This window comes from Hemicordylus capensis, chromosome 4 (assembly GCF_027244095.1).
Source record: "Hemicordylus capensis ecotype Gifberg chromosome 4, rHemCap1.1.pri, whole genome shotgun sequence".
Lineage (NCBI taxonomy): Eukaryota > Metazoa > Chordata > Lepidosauria > Squamata > Cordylidae > Hemicordylus > Hemicordylus capensis.
This window is the reverse complement of record NC_069660.1, coordinates 63,753,938-63,768,111: the sequence shown is the minus strand read 5'-3', so window position 1 is coordinate 63,768,111 and position 14,174 is coordinate 63,753,938. Positions and strand designations below refer to the sequence as shown.

The 14,174-nt window shown below is 44.4% G+C and overlaps 1 protein-coding gene across 8 annotated transcripts in view; it reads right to left on the bottom strand.

Annotated features, from left to right (window-relative positions):
• The window catches only part of PLXNA2 (plexin A2), a 615,006-nt gene that overhangs the window by 49,889 nt on the left and 550,943 nt on the right, over positions 1 to 14,174 (bottom strand). For all 8 annotated transcript variants that reach the window (XM_053244546.1, XM_053244547.1, XM_053244548.1 and 5 more), the window contains 3 exons: positions 13,706 to 13,852; positions 9,754 to 9,913; positions 9,058 to 9,161 (listed from right to left, as the gene is read on the bottom strand). In XM_053244546.1, coding sequence (XP_053100521.1) covers positions 9,058 to 9,161; positions 9,754 to 9,913; positions 13,706 to 13,852 — 411 coding nt within the window. The remainder of the gene's footprint in view (positions 1 to 9,057; positions 9,162 to 9,753; positions 9,914 to 13,705; positions 13,853 to 14,174) is intronic.

Genomic DNA, 14,174 nt, shown 5'->3' with positions numbered 1-14,174 from the left:
AAATTAGCCCACTTGTGCCTCAAATGTTTATGTGTCCACCATCTTGAATCAGGGTGGATGGCACCACAGACTATGCCATTGAGGTGTTCCTATGTTTCACTACAGCTGTAGTAAATTTGGTTCAAATTGGTTAGGTGGTTCACAAGGTTGCCCACTTGTGAACCACCAGCAAAAAGCGGTTCACCATGAAACTGTTCGAACCGGCCCAGTTCATGAATCAACCTATTCCGTACATCCCTATACTGGAGCGGCAGTGTATAAATATTTTAAATAAATAAATAATGTATGGGAAAGTATTTTAAACACCAGTAGTCCCTTGCTTGTAGATCACGATCATTTTTGAAATGAGTACAGTTACAATGAAGTGACTTATTACATTTTCATTCAATTAATGTTGTTTCTGAATGGACAAAGAGATCTGAGATGTCCCACTTCCTAGAGATCCACTGAAAGTTATGGTAGTCTCAAAGTACAAATTCAGATCTTGCCAGGATACATTCATAAAAAATGACCACACAAAAATGATTGATGAATGTCACTTAATGGTGACTATCATATACTGTAAAAATGAATATGAGAATCACCCCTCAATTTTACTGGGGAACACTTACTCTGAATTCACTACTGCTGAGCTGGCGAGACCAATTTTAGATAGGACACAATGCCAACATGATTCCAGAGCTCACAAGGTTGCCAGCAGAGGGATAACTCTAGTGATAACACAGGTCTGGTACTCAGGTTGGTTATATGTTAGTACAAAGCCAATCTTCAACCAACCTACTATTTGGGCAAAATATCAGCATGCAGCAAAAACTTAACTGATCCACCAGTGTCAGTGTATGAAGACAGTGGCTGACATTCTGACTAACAAAGTACCAGGGCTACATAAGAAGCACCAGTGCTGCTCCTGAGTTCCTGACTAACAATGCACTGGTGCTCACCAGAGGAAGATTCTAACAACCTCCCCTTCCCCTGGGAGTCTTCTGTGCCACTGAAAAATATATCCCTGAGGACTGCATCACCCTCAGGGACCCGAGTGCCAAAACGGTGTTAGTTGAACCCAGCAGCAGCACTTGTGCTTTTCACATAACACTAGTACTTCATTAGAATATTAGCCATTGTTAATGCCTCCACCATGAACAGCAGTTTGGATTCTAATCCCAGTGAGGAGGGGTTGGCTGGACCAGTTCTGGACCCTGACACCAAGACAGAGCCTGCCATTCAACAGACCCTGAACCAGTAGCCTGAACTTCCTGAGCCTGACCCCATAAGGAACTGGCCCTATCAGCACCAGGAACCTCAAGCCTCCATGCCTGCACACAAAGGCAAGAAGAGGGCCCAGGAGACTGTTGGTGGAGGAGTACAAGACTCCAGGCCAAAATGCTGTACCTATAACTGCACTTTCTAGGGGTATGTATGTTTGTCTTGACACATGATGACTGTAGTGATCAGCCACCCCTCCCGCAAAGAGTTAAAGGGAGTGAACCCTTGTCTTGACTGACATGCTGATGAACTCCAAGGCAGCCAATCAGTACACCAGGTGGGTGGGACCAAGAGAGCCATTGCAGGGAATTCTGGGAACAAGAAGGGCAGTTCTTTGTTATAGAAGGACATGTGGCCAAGGAGGATGACTGCAGGAAAATGACTCTGAAGATCCTTGAAAGAAAGGAGGGCAGGAAGCTTGAATTCTCCTCTGGAGTCTGGTGAGTTCAAGGAAAGGAAGCCTGGGCTTTGGCTTCGGAAAGTTTAGTCTAGGGGAAAGTTTGCGTTAGAATTCCTGTTTCTTTGGTGTAGGTTTTGCGTATTCCTGATACAGTTTTATTATAGTTACCTACAATGTAATTGAAGAAAGAAACACTAGCCTACACCCATCCTACCTAAGGCATTGCAAAAGACTCTATAAACATTTAAACATGCCTGACAACCTATTATTGTAATCTGCTAAGTATTCTTAACTGTATCTAAGAAAGCTAGAAAGCTTCAGATGGAAGCAGTCTGCAGTACTTGAATAAAACATTTTTTAAAAAGTCTTTTCTTTTTACAAGCCTTTCCGAGTTGGTTCTTAACTCAGGAAAAAGGGTGAGGGGAGGGGGACTTATCTGGTGCAATCACATCCTCAAACTGTCAGAAGCTATCCCTTTTTTACCATGTATTTGCTTTCACATGTTTTTGTAATACATAAAAAATAAAGAGAGTTTTCCATGGGATTCTACCCCAAGCCCAGGGAGGTTCAAGCTCTGTCGATAAAACAGGTGGTGGTGGCAGCCTTTTGAACCTACCAATAATACAGGATAGTATTAGGAGAGGCCTAGCCAAACAGCTCAGTAGAGATGATTCAGCATTTCTTCCCCTCATGTGAGCTTGCTCTGAGACAATCCACCACAATGACACTAGCCCAGGTTAATGGTGGACTAACCTGAGCTGGCTGGTCATGTAAATGAAGGGCAAACTCCCAAACGTGGGCATGCCAAAACTGACAAACTCTGAAAACAAACCTGGTTCTTAATCCAGGTTAGTACGCAGCAGGGACCCTGGTACCTGGGGGTTTGGCAGTCATGTGTCCACTTCCTGTGCCATTGTAATGTTTCAGCAGCCACTTGCCATGTTTTCCAGAGAGGGTGGTGGCTGCTGGAGCCATGAGCAGGGAATGTGCTACACTGCACAGCCAGGGGCGTAGCAAGGTTGGAGTGGGCCCAGAGACATGATTTTAAAATGGGATTTTAAAATCCCCACTTGCCTCTGCCCCCCCCCACAAGGCAGTGGGCCCCCAGACAACTGTCTCCCCTTGCCCTATTATAGTTGCACCCCTGTGCAGAGCCCTCTGTATGACCCTATGCTTGGAATGTCTTGAATGGGGCTTGTCCGACTTCCTTCCCACTCATGGCCAATCAGAGCATGGCTGTGATGTAGTGAAGTTTCCCCCTTCTCCTGGCAATGCAGTGCATTGTGGGAAGGTTCCCTAGATCCTCAGGTGGGGGGATATTCTGGAAAGGACAGTGGGCATAGGGGAATTTAAGGCCTCCAGTTAGGCTCTGAACCTCTTCAGAGCTGTTTTTCTGAGATCCTGCAGCTCTGGCCTGCCTTGATGTATCTGTCTTCCAGATGCTCTGTTGTACCTTATGGGTTCCTGCTTGTGGACAGGACAGACAATAATACAGTACTGGTTGTATTGGAATCAAGCCCAAGTCCTAGAACAAAAACACTTAACAGCACTGATCAGTGCATTGGACTGGATGTTTTCTTAAGCTCTACAGTGTGGACAGGATAAGCCACTCCTCTCAATATTAAAGACAACCAAAGCAATGGAGACTAAGCCAGGGAGTGCAGCTGGCTGAAATTCCAAGCCATGTTTAAGGCTTGGGTTGTTGTTTTGAGTTGATGAAACTCAGTAATGAACTGAACTACTGAACTGGAGAAACTGCCCCCCCCCCCAAAAAGGTATCTGGGGTGGCTTGAAGAAAGGTGTTGAAAGTATGTGGCAACAAGAACAAATGTAGGAGGCTATATCAGAAATGCACCTTAAAATGCAGAAAAATGCAAAAAAAGATTATATAGTAAAGCTTGAATAGCATATTGAACATGGCTCATGATGGATACAAGGGATCTTTTAAGAGGAAAGCAGGATTTTGAGCATGTTCAAGAGAGACAGACAAGCTACAATAGATGCTGGTCACATTATAGGGCAGTTGCTGAGAATACAACATGAACATTCCCAAGTCTAAGGCTTAGATGGAAATAGTATAAGAGGGAGTATAGACATTCCTCATCAGAACTGGCTGGAATCTTCAAGACCCTCCCCAGAATAGTCTTTTTATACAATGGCAAACCTTGGATATTATTGTGACTCTAACTCTCTAGTACTCTTGGATCTCATTCACTAGTTTAGTTTGGGAGGAAGAAGAAGGGGTTCTCCAGACTTAAAGCCCTAATGATTCTAACTTCCAAGTTTAAAATCCTAAGAAGGAACATTCCCAAGCACTAGTTAACTCTCTCCTGCTTGAGAGCCTTTTTAGTTTCCCATAGGAACACAGGAAGCTGCCATATACTGAGTCAGACCATTGGTCTATCTAGCTCAGTATTGTCTTCACAAACTGGCAGTGGCTTCTCCAAGGTTGTAGGCAGGAATCTCTCTCAGCCCTATCTTGGAGATGCCAGGGAGGGAACTTGGAACCTTCTGCTTTTCCCAGAGTGGCTCCATCCCCTGAGGGGAATATCTTACAGTGCTCACACATCAATCAAGTGTCCCATTCATATGCAACCAGGGCAGACCCTGCTTAGCTAAGGGGACAAGTCATGATCTGAAGTAGATGTGACAATCAGTCACTTCCTCATTTCAGTCTTTCCGTCACCTCTCAGATACCTCCAACCACTGGCAGCAAGGCAACCACATCTCAGCAAGGGTTAAATGTACTCTCTCAGCCCACTGCACTTTCTCATTCACCCTAATCAGCACCTGCAATTAGAACTTAAGAACAGCCCTGCTGGATCAGGCCCAAGGCCCATCTAGTCCTGCATCCTGTTTCGCACAGTAGCCCACCAGATGCCGCTGGAAGCCACAGGCAGGAGTTGAGGGCATGCCCTCCCTCCTGCTGTTACTCCCCTGGAACTGGTACTCAGAGGCATCCTGCCTTTGAGGCTGGAGGTGGCCTATAGCCCTCCAACTAGTAGCTGATGATAGACCTCTCCTCCATGAAGTTATCCAAACCCCTCTTAAAGCCATCCAGGTTGTTGGCTGATTATAAGAACATAATCAACAATTGAAAATTCATTGAATCCCTCTGTCATGCAGTTCTTGTCTGGACAATGTCATCTGCACACATTACAAGGCTGAATCATTTGGGGAAATGGGGTTATCAAGCAATGAATTGCAAGGGCTGCAGAGGTCGTCAGGAGTTGCGTCTAAGATACTGGCTTGTTTATGTGCTTGATTGAAGACAAATAAATGGTATGGGTATGCGACACCAGGAGTGTCTGTGGCCCACATATCCATCCCTGTAATGGGCACAAAACCTACCAGAGAACAAGCCCAAACAGCAGGGAAGATGGTATTGTTGGGTGTGGTGGATCCTCCCACAAACAAACAGATATCTCTCATTCTTAAGCCTACATAAGCCTAGGATAAGGCTACAAATGAGTAGTAAAAGTGTTGTCGCATTTTTTAGGGGAAGGAGGTCTGTGTGTGGACCCTACTGTTTGGCTTCCTTTGAAGTATTCTTGTATGAAGATATTCATTCATGTGGTATTATCCATTCTATTATGGACTACTGATTGTTACTATCGTCATGCTTCCTATATTTGGTCATGTGAAGAAACATAATGGTATGGATGCAGGTTGCGGGGATATCTGAGGGATGGGGATTGCCTGATATCATTACATGTAAAATCTTCAATAAAATATGAAACCTTTCCTTTAAAAAAGGAAACTACAATGCTGCAACCCTAACTGCACTTACTAGGAAGTATCTCATTTAACACAAGTCCTGTTTGGATGTTATATAAAAGACATTGTACAGTTGTAGATGTCAGGGATGGAAATCCTACACTAGTCCCATCACTCACCCCTGGCAGTGCACGCCCATGGCTCCAGTGATGTTCATCTGAAGAGGCGAATCCTGTATCCATGATGGCTGCTGTTTCCGTGATTGAGGCCATGTGATTATGGATACAGCATTTGCTTTTTCAGACTAACACTGCTGGAACCGTGAGTGGTGCACTGCCAGGTGTGAGTGATGGGACTGGAGTAGTGCTTCCAGTCCTGTCTGAGACGCCGTACATGACCCATAGCATCTTTTCAACCATGACTGAATAGGGCAACACTGGGACTTCTGAAAAAACATGCTTAGGACTGCATTGCATCCACATGGGTGCTTTCTGACCACTACAGAGTGATTTCACTTGATTCACAGTGAGATTCATTTAAATGATTCAGTATGCAATCAGCCTTCTAGTAAACACAGATTCAGCAAGCTTGATTTCTAAAGCTCACTCAAGGTACTGGTGGAGCAGTACAGATGCTGGGACCTTTATATCATCCAATTTAAAAGTACCAGAGATCAGGGGGGATACAGGGTCCCCCAGGGATCAATGCAGGGACCAGTGCTCTTTAACTTGTTCATAAATGATCTAGAAGCTGTGGTAAGCAGTGGTCAAATTTGCAGATGACACAAAACTATTTAGGGTAGTGAAATCCACAACAGATTGTGAGGAACTCCAAAAAGATCTCTCCAAACTGGGGGAATGGGTGACAACATGGCAAATGCGGTTCAATGTAAGCAAGTGTAAAGTAATGCACACTGGGGCAAAAACCCCCAACTTCACATATACGCTGATGGAATCTGAGCTGTTGGTGACTGACCAACAGAAATATCTTGGGATTGTGGTGGACAGCTCATTGAAAGTGTCTACTCAGTGTGCAGCAGCTGTGAAAAAGGCTAATTCTATGCTAGGAATAATGATACAAATCATTATACAAATATACAAATCTGTGGTGCGGTCAATCTGGAGTACTATGTACAGCTTTGGTCACCATATCTTAAGAAAGATATTGCAGAATTGGAAAGGGTTCAGAAGAAGGCAACCAAGATGATCAGGGGCCTGGAGCATCTTCCTTATGAGCAGCCCCGCACAACATAAGGCCCAGGGGCCCAATTCGGCCCACAGGGACATTTTTGATGGCCCAGGCAGGCCCGTAGCCAGCTGGTGGCATGGTACGTACCTGCCACACCAAAACATTCTTTCCTCCCCAGCCTCACAGACGGTTTTCACTGAACATTTTATAACCTGCCTCCCCTGACTTCTGCAATTGCCCCCCCCATTTTTTTTGGAGGCTGGTTACAGCCCTGGGCCCAAGTAGCCAGCAGGCGCTCTGAAATTTGGCATTTGTGTGGGGCTTGAAAGGTGCCCACTGACTGAGCAAGGACAGGGCTTATTTTCTGTCCACTATCCTTGGTTAAATGCAGCTCATGGGAGGAGGGAAGGACACAGCTAACTAGTAATTGCTTTAATATTTATCTTTATACTTAATTTTACTGCAATAATCAGTGCACTGAAAATTGACTTCGGCCCCCACATACATCCTCATGGTTGTTTCTGGCCCCCTGGAACATTTGAGTTGTGCACCCTTGCTTATGAGGCTAGGCTTCAGCATCTGGGGCTCTTTACCTTGGAAAAGAGGCAACTAACAGGAGACATGATTGAAGTATATAAAATTATGCATGGAGTGGAGAGGGTGGACAGAGAGAAATCCCCCCCTCACAACACTAGAATCAGGGGTCACCCCATGAAACTGAAGTTCGGGAAATTTAAGACCAACAAGAGGAAGTACTTTTTCATGCAGCACATAATTAATCTTTGGAATTCTTTGCCATGGGATGTGATGATGACCACCAACTTGGATGGCTTAGACAAATTCATGGAGGACAGGTCTATCACTGGCTACTAGTTTGGTGGCTGTGGACCACCTGCAGCCTCAGAGGCATGATGTCTCTTAATAGCAGTTGCAGGGGAGCAACAGCAGGAGAGAGGGCATGCATATACCTCTTGCCTGTGGGCTTCCCAGAGGCATTTGGTGGGCCACTGTGTGAAACAGGAAACTGGACTAGATAGGCCTTGGGCCTGATCCAGCAGGGCTGTTCTTATGGACCATACCCAAGTGAACAGCAGTCATGATCTCATTGACAAAGAGGTTTGGGCAATCTCATTTCCATTCCTGATAATTATTGTTCCTTGGTGTGTTTATTGGGCCTTATGTGCAGTGAACTATGCACGCCTCCTCCCACTCAGTGCACTGACAAACCAGCTGAATTATTGTGCTCGGGATGTGGACAACAGAATACACACCCACCAGAAGACTATTTCAAAGCAAGGCCACCAAATGGTTGTGTGACTAAGACAAGCTGAAAGGAGAACATTTTTCTTAAAGGAGCAACTGGTAAGAAAATCTGTTCTGCTTTAGAAGATACTGCACCCATAAGGTTCAAGAAGTTGATAGAATTAATGGCCAAGAGGGACTAATACACTTTGGTATGACTTCTTGCATAATGCAGAGCTGACAAAAATATCTCGCCCTTCCTGCATAAAATTCCAAGCATGTGGCTGAGCAAGAATCCATCTCCCACCCTTTCCTGGTGAATAATTAGGAAAGTGCTAAGTGGCTGGCTTTGCTAGTTATAGAAGTCAATTGAGAGAAATGATAAAGCAGATTAGATTTTTGGGGCAACACATCAGCTTTTTGGAATGCTGTCCCACCTTGCGCTGATACAATTCTATTCTAATACACCCATTTCTAGTGTAGCTCTCCAAACTTCAGCAAGCAGATGGGCCTGGCTGAGTATTCATACGTGTAAATCTGAAGCATATCGTCATATACCCCTTTCTGGCTCATGCAGCTTTTGCATGTTTAATCAGAACAACTGAACTCACATAGTATGGCAAATGGATTGCAACCTAAGTGTTAATGAAAACCACAGATTGGCTCAGAGTGGCAGAACAGGGAACTGAGCCCAGATCTTCACAGTATGAAGACAGTGACATATGCGTATGGGCCAGTGTTCCTAAATTGAGCTGTAGCAAGGCTTTGTATGTGAATTGGTGAAAAACCAATTGCCCATGTAGTCTGATATCCTGTGACATTTGCTCTGACTATCGCTCCATCCAGCTGCATAATCTGCAGTCCATGGCAGCTTCTGCCCCCGCCCTTGACATCATGCTTCTCTGTCACATTCCAGTCCTGGTTTCTGACATAGCAGCTACTGTGCTGGCCTCCACATCCTTAGCGCTGAGAGCTCAGCTCCTCTGCATATGCTGTCTGTCTTGTGAACATGGCTGGCATTTTTAATTTAGTCAATTTTCAGCTCTGCTTGTTCCTGTGAGATGTGTGTCAGGGCTGTTTTCCCTTTTAGGACGTGAACACATTGAACCATTCTGATTTATCATAAGACGGTGACTCTCTCTGCCTGTCTTGTTAGAAAAGATGCTGAGGAATTAAATATCTGTTTTTTGCTTGGCTTTCCACTCAGCTGGTTTCTGTGGGCTTTGTGTTAGGTTTTGCTTCCTTACCTGATAATGAATCAGGGTGTTTAACCGCTTCCAGTCACCCTCAATCTTGGTGGTGATGTCTTCATCCTGAAGGACCACACGTGCTATTCGGCCCTGGCGCCACTCTGCAGGGGACACAAAAGAATGTAACGCAATCAGGGTCAGAAGCACAGGTTTCTGAATAGGAAGAAGGTTCTCTGAAATGTTAGTCCGCCAACAAAAGAAGAATAGGCTAAATTCTCCAGTTTATTTCTGTGCAAATTCAGTTCATATTGTTAATACAGGTCAGCTCTGTGCAGCTCAGACAAATACGGATCTCAGCACTGGAAATATATTGTTTTGTATGCACGAAGCACAAAGTTGCAAAACCTTGCTTGGTCTCTCCCACCTCCCTGGAGAACTTTCTGAAGCAGCCTTGCAGAGCTGAGCTATGGGAAGCATGTTGAGTTAATATCAAAGGAAGAGTAGAGAAACATACTGACTTAGTCAACTCAAACTCTGTTAGTTGTCAGTGATCTTTCTACAGTCACAACATGCATATTTGATTAAGGGTACAGAGATTCTACGTGTATTCCAAAAACAGATATTCTGCATGTAGGAATTGTAAGTCATGCATGTTCTAAACGATCATCTCCCTGAATATGGCAAACCACTCAAAGGAACATTCCCCAACACATCCTCTATAACTCTCTTCACACAAGACAGTGATGCTCCTACCCAAATCCATGTCGACAGCTCGTGGCCTTTGTGAGTATGGGACATTTTTATACACTGCATCTAGAATCTTCTCTTTTACTTGAGTGATGGTATCACAATTCAGCACCTTCACAGGAATCTCAGGACTGTTCTCATTGTCAGGATTCACACAGTTCAATATCTAGGTAGGGGAAAGATGAGTACATCAAACTGAACTCAAGCTAGGAAGAAACATTCTGCATATAGCCATAAGAACTATACTCCCCCCCCCATGTAATTCCTATGAAAATCTATGAACACAATTTAAAGCTGTTTAGACTAGAAAGCTGACCCGATGTAAAGCAGATAATTGGAGGATTGGTTACTAGGGATGTGCACGAACCTGTTCGGTGGCCTTTTTAAGGGCTTCCAAACCGTTTCAAATGACTAGCTATTCGGCCCATTCAAAGGCAGGGTGGGCATTCCTTTAAGGGCAGGGGAGGGTACCCTTACCCTTCCCACCACGTTTCCCCCACCAATGCACCATTTTAAAAGTGTCTGTCAGGGGGCAGTGTACCTCCCTGCCACCCCATGCCCTCTTTGGCCAGAAGTAACAGAAAGTACCTGGTGCACGCGTGCATGCCGGGCATGTGCACACATCGCAACTGCTCGTGTGCACATTGGGCAGCGCGATGTCTGCACATGCCTGGTGAGCACGTGTGTGCCGGGTACTTCCTGTTACTTCTGGCCGAAGAGGACACGGGGTGGCAGGGAGGTAGAAGCACAGAGGAATGTATTGATTGATTGATTGATTGATTGATTGATTTGATTTATATGCCGCCCTTTCAAAATGGTTCAGGGCGGTTTACAGTTAAAACAAACCACTAAAACAGTAAAGAGCTAAAACAAATTAAAAACAATATAACAACTAACAATTTAAAAACATTTTAAAACAACAATTAAACCATTACAGTAATTAAAACCCCCGAAATCAGGTTTTAAATTTTAAAATAAACCAGATTTTAAAACCCCGCAAATTTAGGATGCTGAGTAAGCTTGGGTGAAGAGATGGGTTTTCAGGTGTTTTTTGAAAATTGCCAGAAATGGGGAAGATCGTATCTCAGCAGGGAACACATTCCACAATCTCAGGCCAGTGACCGAGAAGGCCTATCTCTGTGTAGCCACCAAACGAGTCAGTGGTAACTGGAGACGGATCTCCTCAGATGACCTCAATGGGCGGTGGGGCTTGTAATGAAGAAGACGCTCTCTTAGATACCCAGGGCCTAAGCCGTTTAGGGCTTTGTAAGTTATAACTAGCACTTTGTATTTTGTCCGGAAACCTATTGGCAGCCAGTGTAATTCCATCAGTAAAGGAGTAACATTGTCTCTCCGAGATGACCCAGAGACCAACCTGGCTGCCGCATTCTGAACCAACTGAAGTTTCCGGACTACGTACAAAGGCAGCCCCACGTACAGTGCATTACAAAAGTCCAGTCTGGAGGTTACCAACAGATGTACCACTGTTTTAAGGTCATTCATCTTGAGAAACGGGCGCAGCTGGCGTATCAGCCGAAGCTGATAGAAAGCACCCCTGGCCACCGCCTCAACCTGAGAAAACAGGGAGAGGTGTGAATCCAGAAGTACTCCCAGACTGCGAACCTGTTCCTTTTGGGGAAGTGTGACCCCATCTAGAACAGGTAGATCAAAGCACAATAAGTACCTCCGTCTTATCTGGATTCAGCTTCAGTTTATTCTCCCTCATCCAGCCCATTACTGCTTCCAGGCAGGCATTTAGAGAGGATATGCCAGCTCCTGAAGAAGTTGGCATGGAGAAGTAGATCTGGGTGTCATCAGCATTCTGGTAACATCCAGTTCCAATCCCCTGATGATCTCTCCCAGCAGTTTCATGTAGATGTTAAAAAGCATTGGAGAAAGTACAGAGCCTTGAGGGATGCCATATTTAAGCTCAGATCTCGAAGAGCAACAATCTCCAATCGACACCATCTGGAATCTGTCCGAGAGGTAGGAGCAGAATCACTGTAAAACAGTGCATCCCACCCCCCAACACTCTCAGACGTTCCAGAAGGATACTGTGGTCAATGGTACTGAAAATCGCTGAGAGATCCAAAAGGACCAACAGAGTCACACTTCCTCTGTCAATTCCCAATTGGAGATCATCCATCAGGCCGAACAAGGCAGTCTCCACCCCGTAGCCCACCCGAAAACCAGTGAAATGAAAGTGAAAGAAGCAAACTGGAGCTTTTAGGTAGGTAGGTAGGTAGGTAGGTAGGTAGGTAGGTAGGTAGGTAGGTAGATAGAAGTACATACAGAGGAGAGGAAAAAACCAAAGAGCTTAAGAAAAGATCAATAAAACTGATAGAGCTGAGGAGAAGCTGCCTTAGAGCCAAGCAGGACCAAAATAACTGATGCTCCTCTCAGCCTTAAAAAGCCTAACTTAATTTGCATAGTTCTGCCTTCTAGAGTCACATGAAGAAGCGTAACCCACACATGAGATGCCCTTGAACTGAAGTAGCAGAGAATTTCAAGTTCACAGAAAGGTATGGAGGTCCAAGTCTGGAAGTATGTGATGATAAAAATCCACACAATTTGGCAATTATGTATATACAGATATTGTAGTTAGTTATTGTAGTTATCTATATTGTTTTGTACCTGGCACAAGTATATACAAATTAGGCACATAATTACATATGAATTATGTACACAATGCTTTTGAAAGTCGAGTTCATCCCATCAGTTATACATAAACCTAGTGAATAAATCATTGCTCATGAAATTCTAGCAACCACAATTCTGAAAATGAGGGTGAGAACTAGTGAAGATAATTAACTGTGCATTTCAAGTTAGTGCTTATTTGAACTTCCACAGGATTTCTATGACCACTGAAAGTGAGATACTAGCTCAAAGTTTTAATTCATTGGTGTAAGGTGCTCCTTGTTGACTGGGCCTCTCATTTTTTCTAAGCAAGCTCTTCTGCTTAGATACGCCCAACTGCCACTCTACGATGCATCACCCTTAAAAAGGTCCACTATTATATGCAGGGCCTAGCAGAGGGAACACTTACCATCCCTGCACAAGCTTAATGCTGTCAAGATAGAGGTGTTGTTAGTAGGAAAGTTAATCTGGGACTTTGTTATCAACCTGTCCTAGATGGAGTTGCTTTCCTCTGAAAGAACAGGTCCAGGGTTTGGGAGATCTCCTGGTCTCCCATTGCTCCTGGATGTTCAGGAGTGCCTTGTGTGCAACTTTGTCTGGTGTGCTAGTTGCACTCATTTCCAGAGAGGCCACATCTGGCTACAGTGACCCATGCTTTAGTCGTGTCACGATTGGACAACTACAACACGTTCCATGTGCAGTTGCCCTTGAACAGTATCCAGAAACTTCAGCCAGTACAAAATGTGGCCTCCAGAACTCCCACTGGAATCATGGTGTGGAAGCATATTACTCCCATCCTTAAAGAGCTGCACTGGTTGCCTGTTTGTTTCTGGGTCCAATTTAAAGGTGCTAGTGAAAAAACCCTCAATGGCTTAGATCCCAATTACCGGAAGGACCACCTTTTCCCTCAGGTGATTACACAAAACAGCAGAGGGGGCTCTCCTCCACATGCCAACACCAACAGAGGCTCAGGGCCTTCTCTGCTAACACCACCAGTCTGTGGAATGCTCTCTTTGTGGTTGTTTTCTCCCTCCCAACCTTCCTTGCCTTGCAGTGGCAGGCTAGGGCAGTTTGTTCTACTGTGGTATTTGATATGGTTATTTGTGATATTCTGGCTGTAATTCAATTGTCATTTTTAATTTAATTTATTTTTTTTTTTTTTTGCTGGCTAACTTGAGATTTTATGTGTTAAGGTGGTGTATAAGTATATATATAAATAAATATAATATAATAAATATCTAGTCCAGGCAATTTGGTATGATCCCTGTAAGGGTTGGTGGATTGTGCCAGCATACGCTGTTCAGAAAAGGCACCCACTCACTAGAGTTTTGTACTCAATCTGCTGCCGGATCAGCTTGTCCTCGCTCAGGGAGTAACGTGCCTCCCCCGTAATAGCATCAATTGGGCCTTTCTCCATCTGTTGCTTGATGGCGCAGTACAGCATGAAGAGCGGCTCTCCAGCACATTCCTGTTTGACACAGAACACAAGAAAACTCACACATGGGTAAAGGCAGAGCTTATCTAAGGCAGACAAATTGTGGCACATCAGCTTAATTTTAAAGAAGCTATACAATTCTTTAAACTTTTATTTATCTAGCCTTGCGGGTGATATGTGCTGAGCTAAACTCACATGTTTCTTTGTTCCCAAGAGCTACAATGCACTATAGAAAGATAATATTTAGACAGGTTGTCACCATATTTTCTTCTCCACTTAGTGAAGAGAAATTAATCATAGGTTAAAGACTAGCAGTTTTACTGGACAGACTGCATTGTGGATGTCAATCTTATTC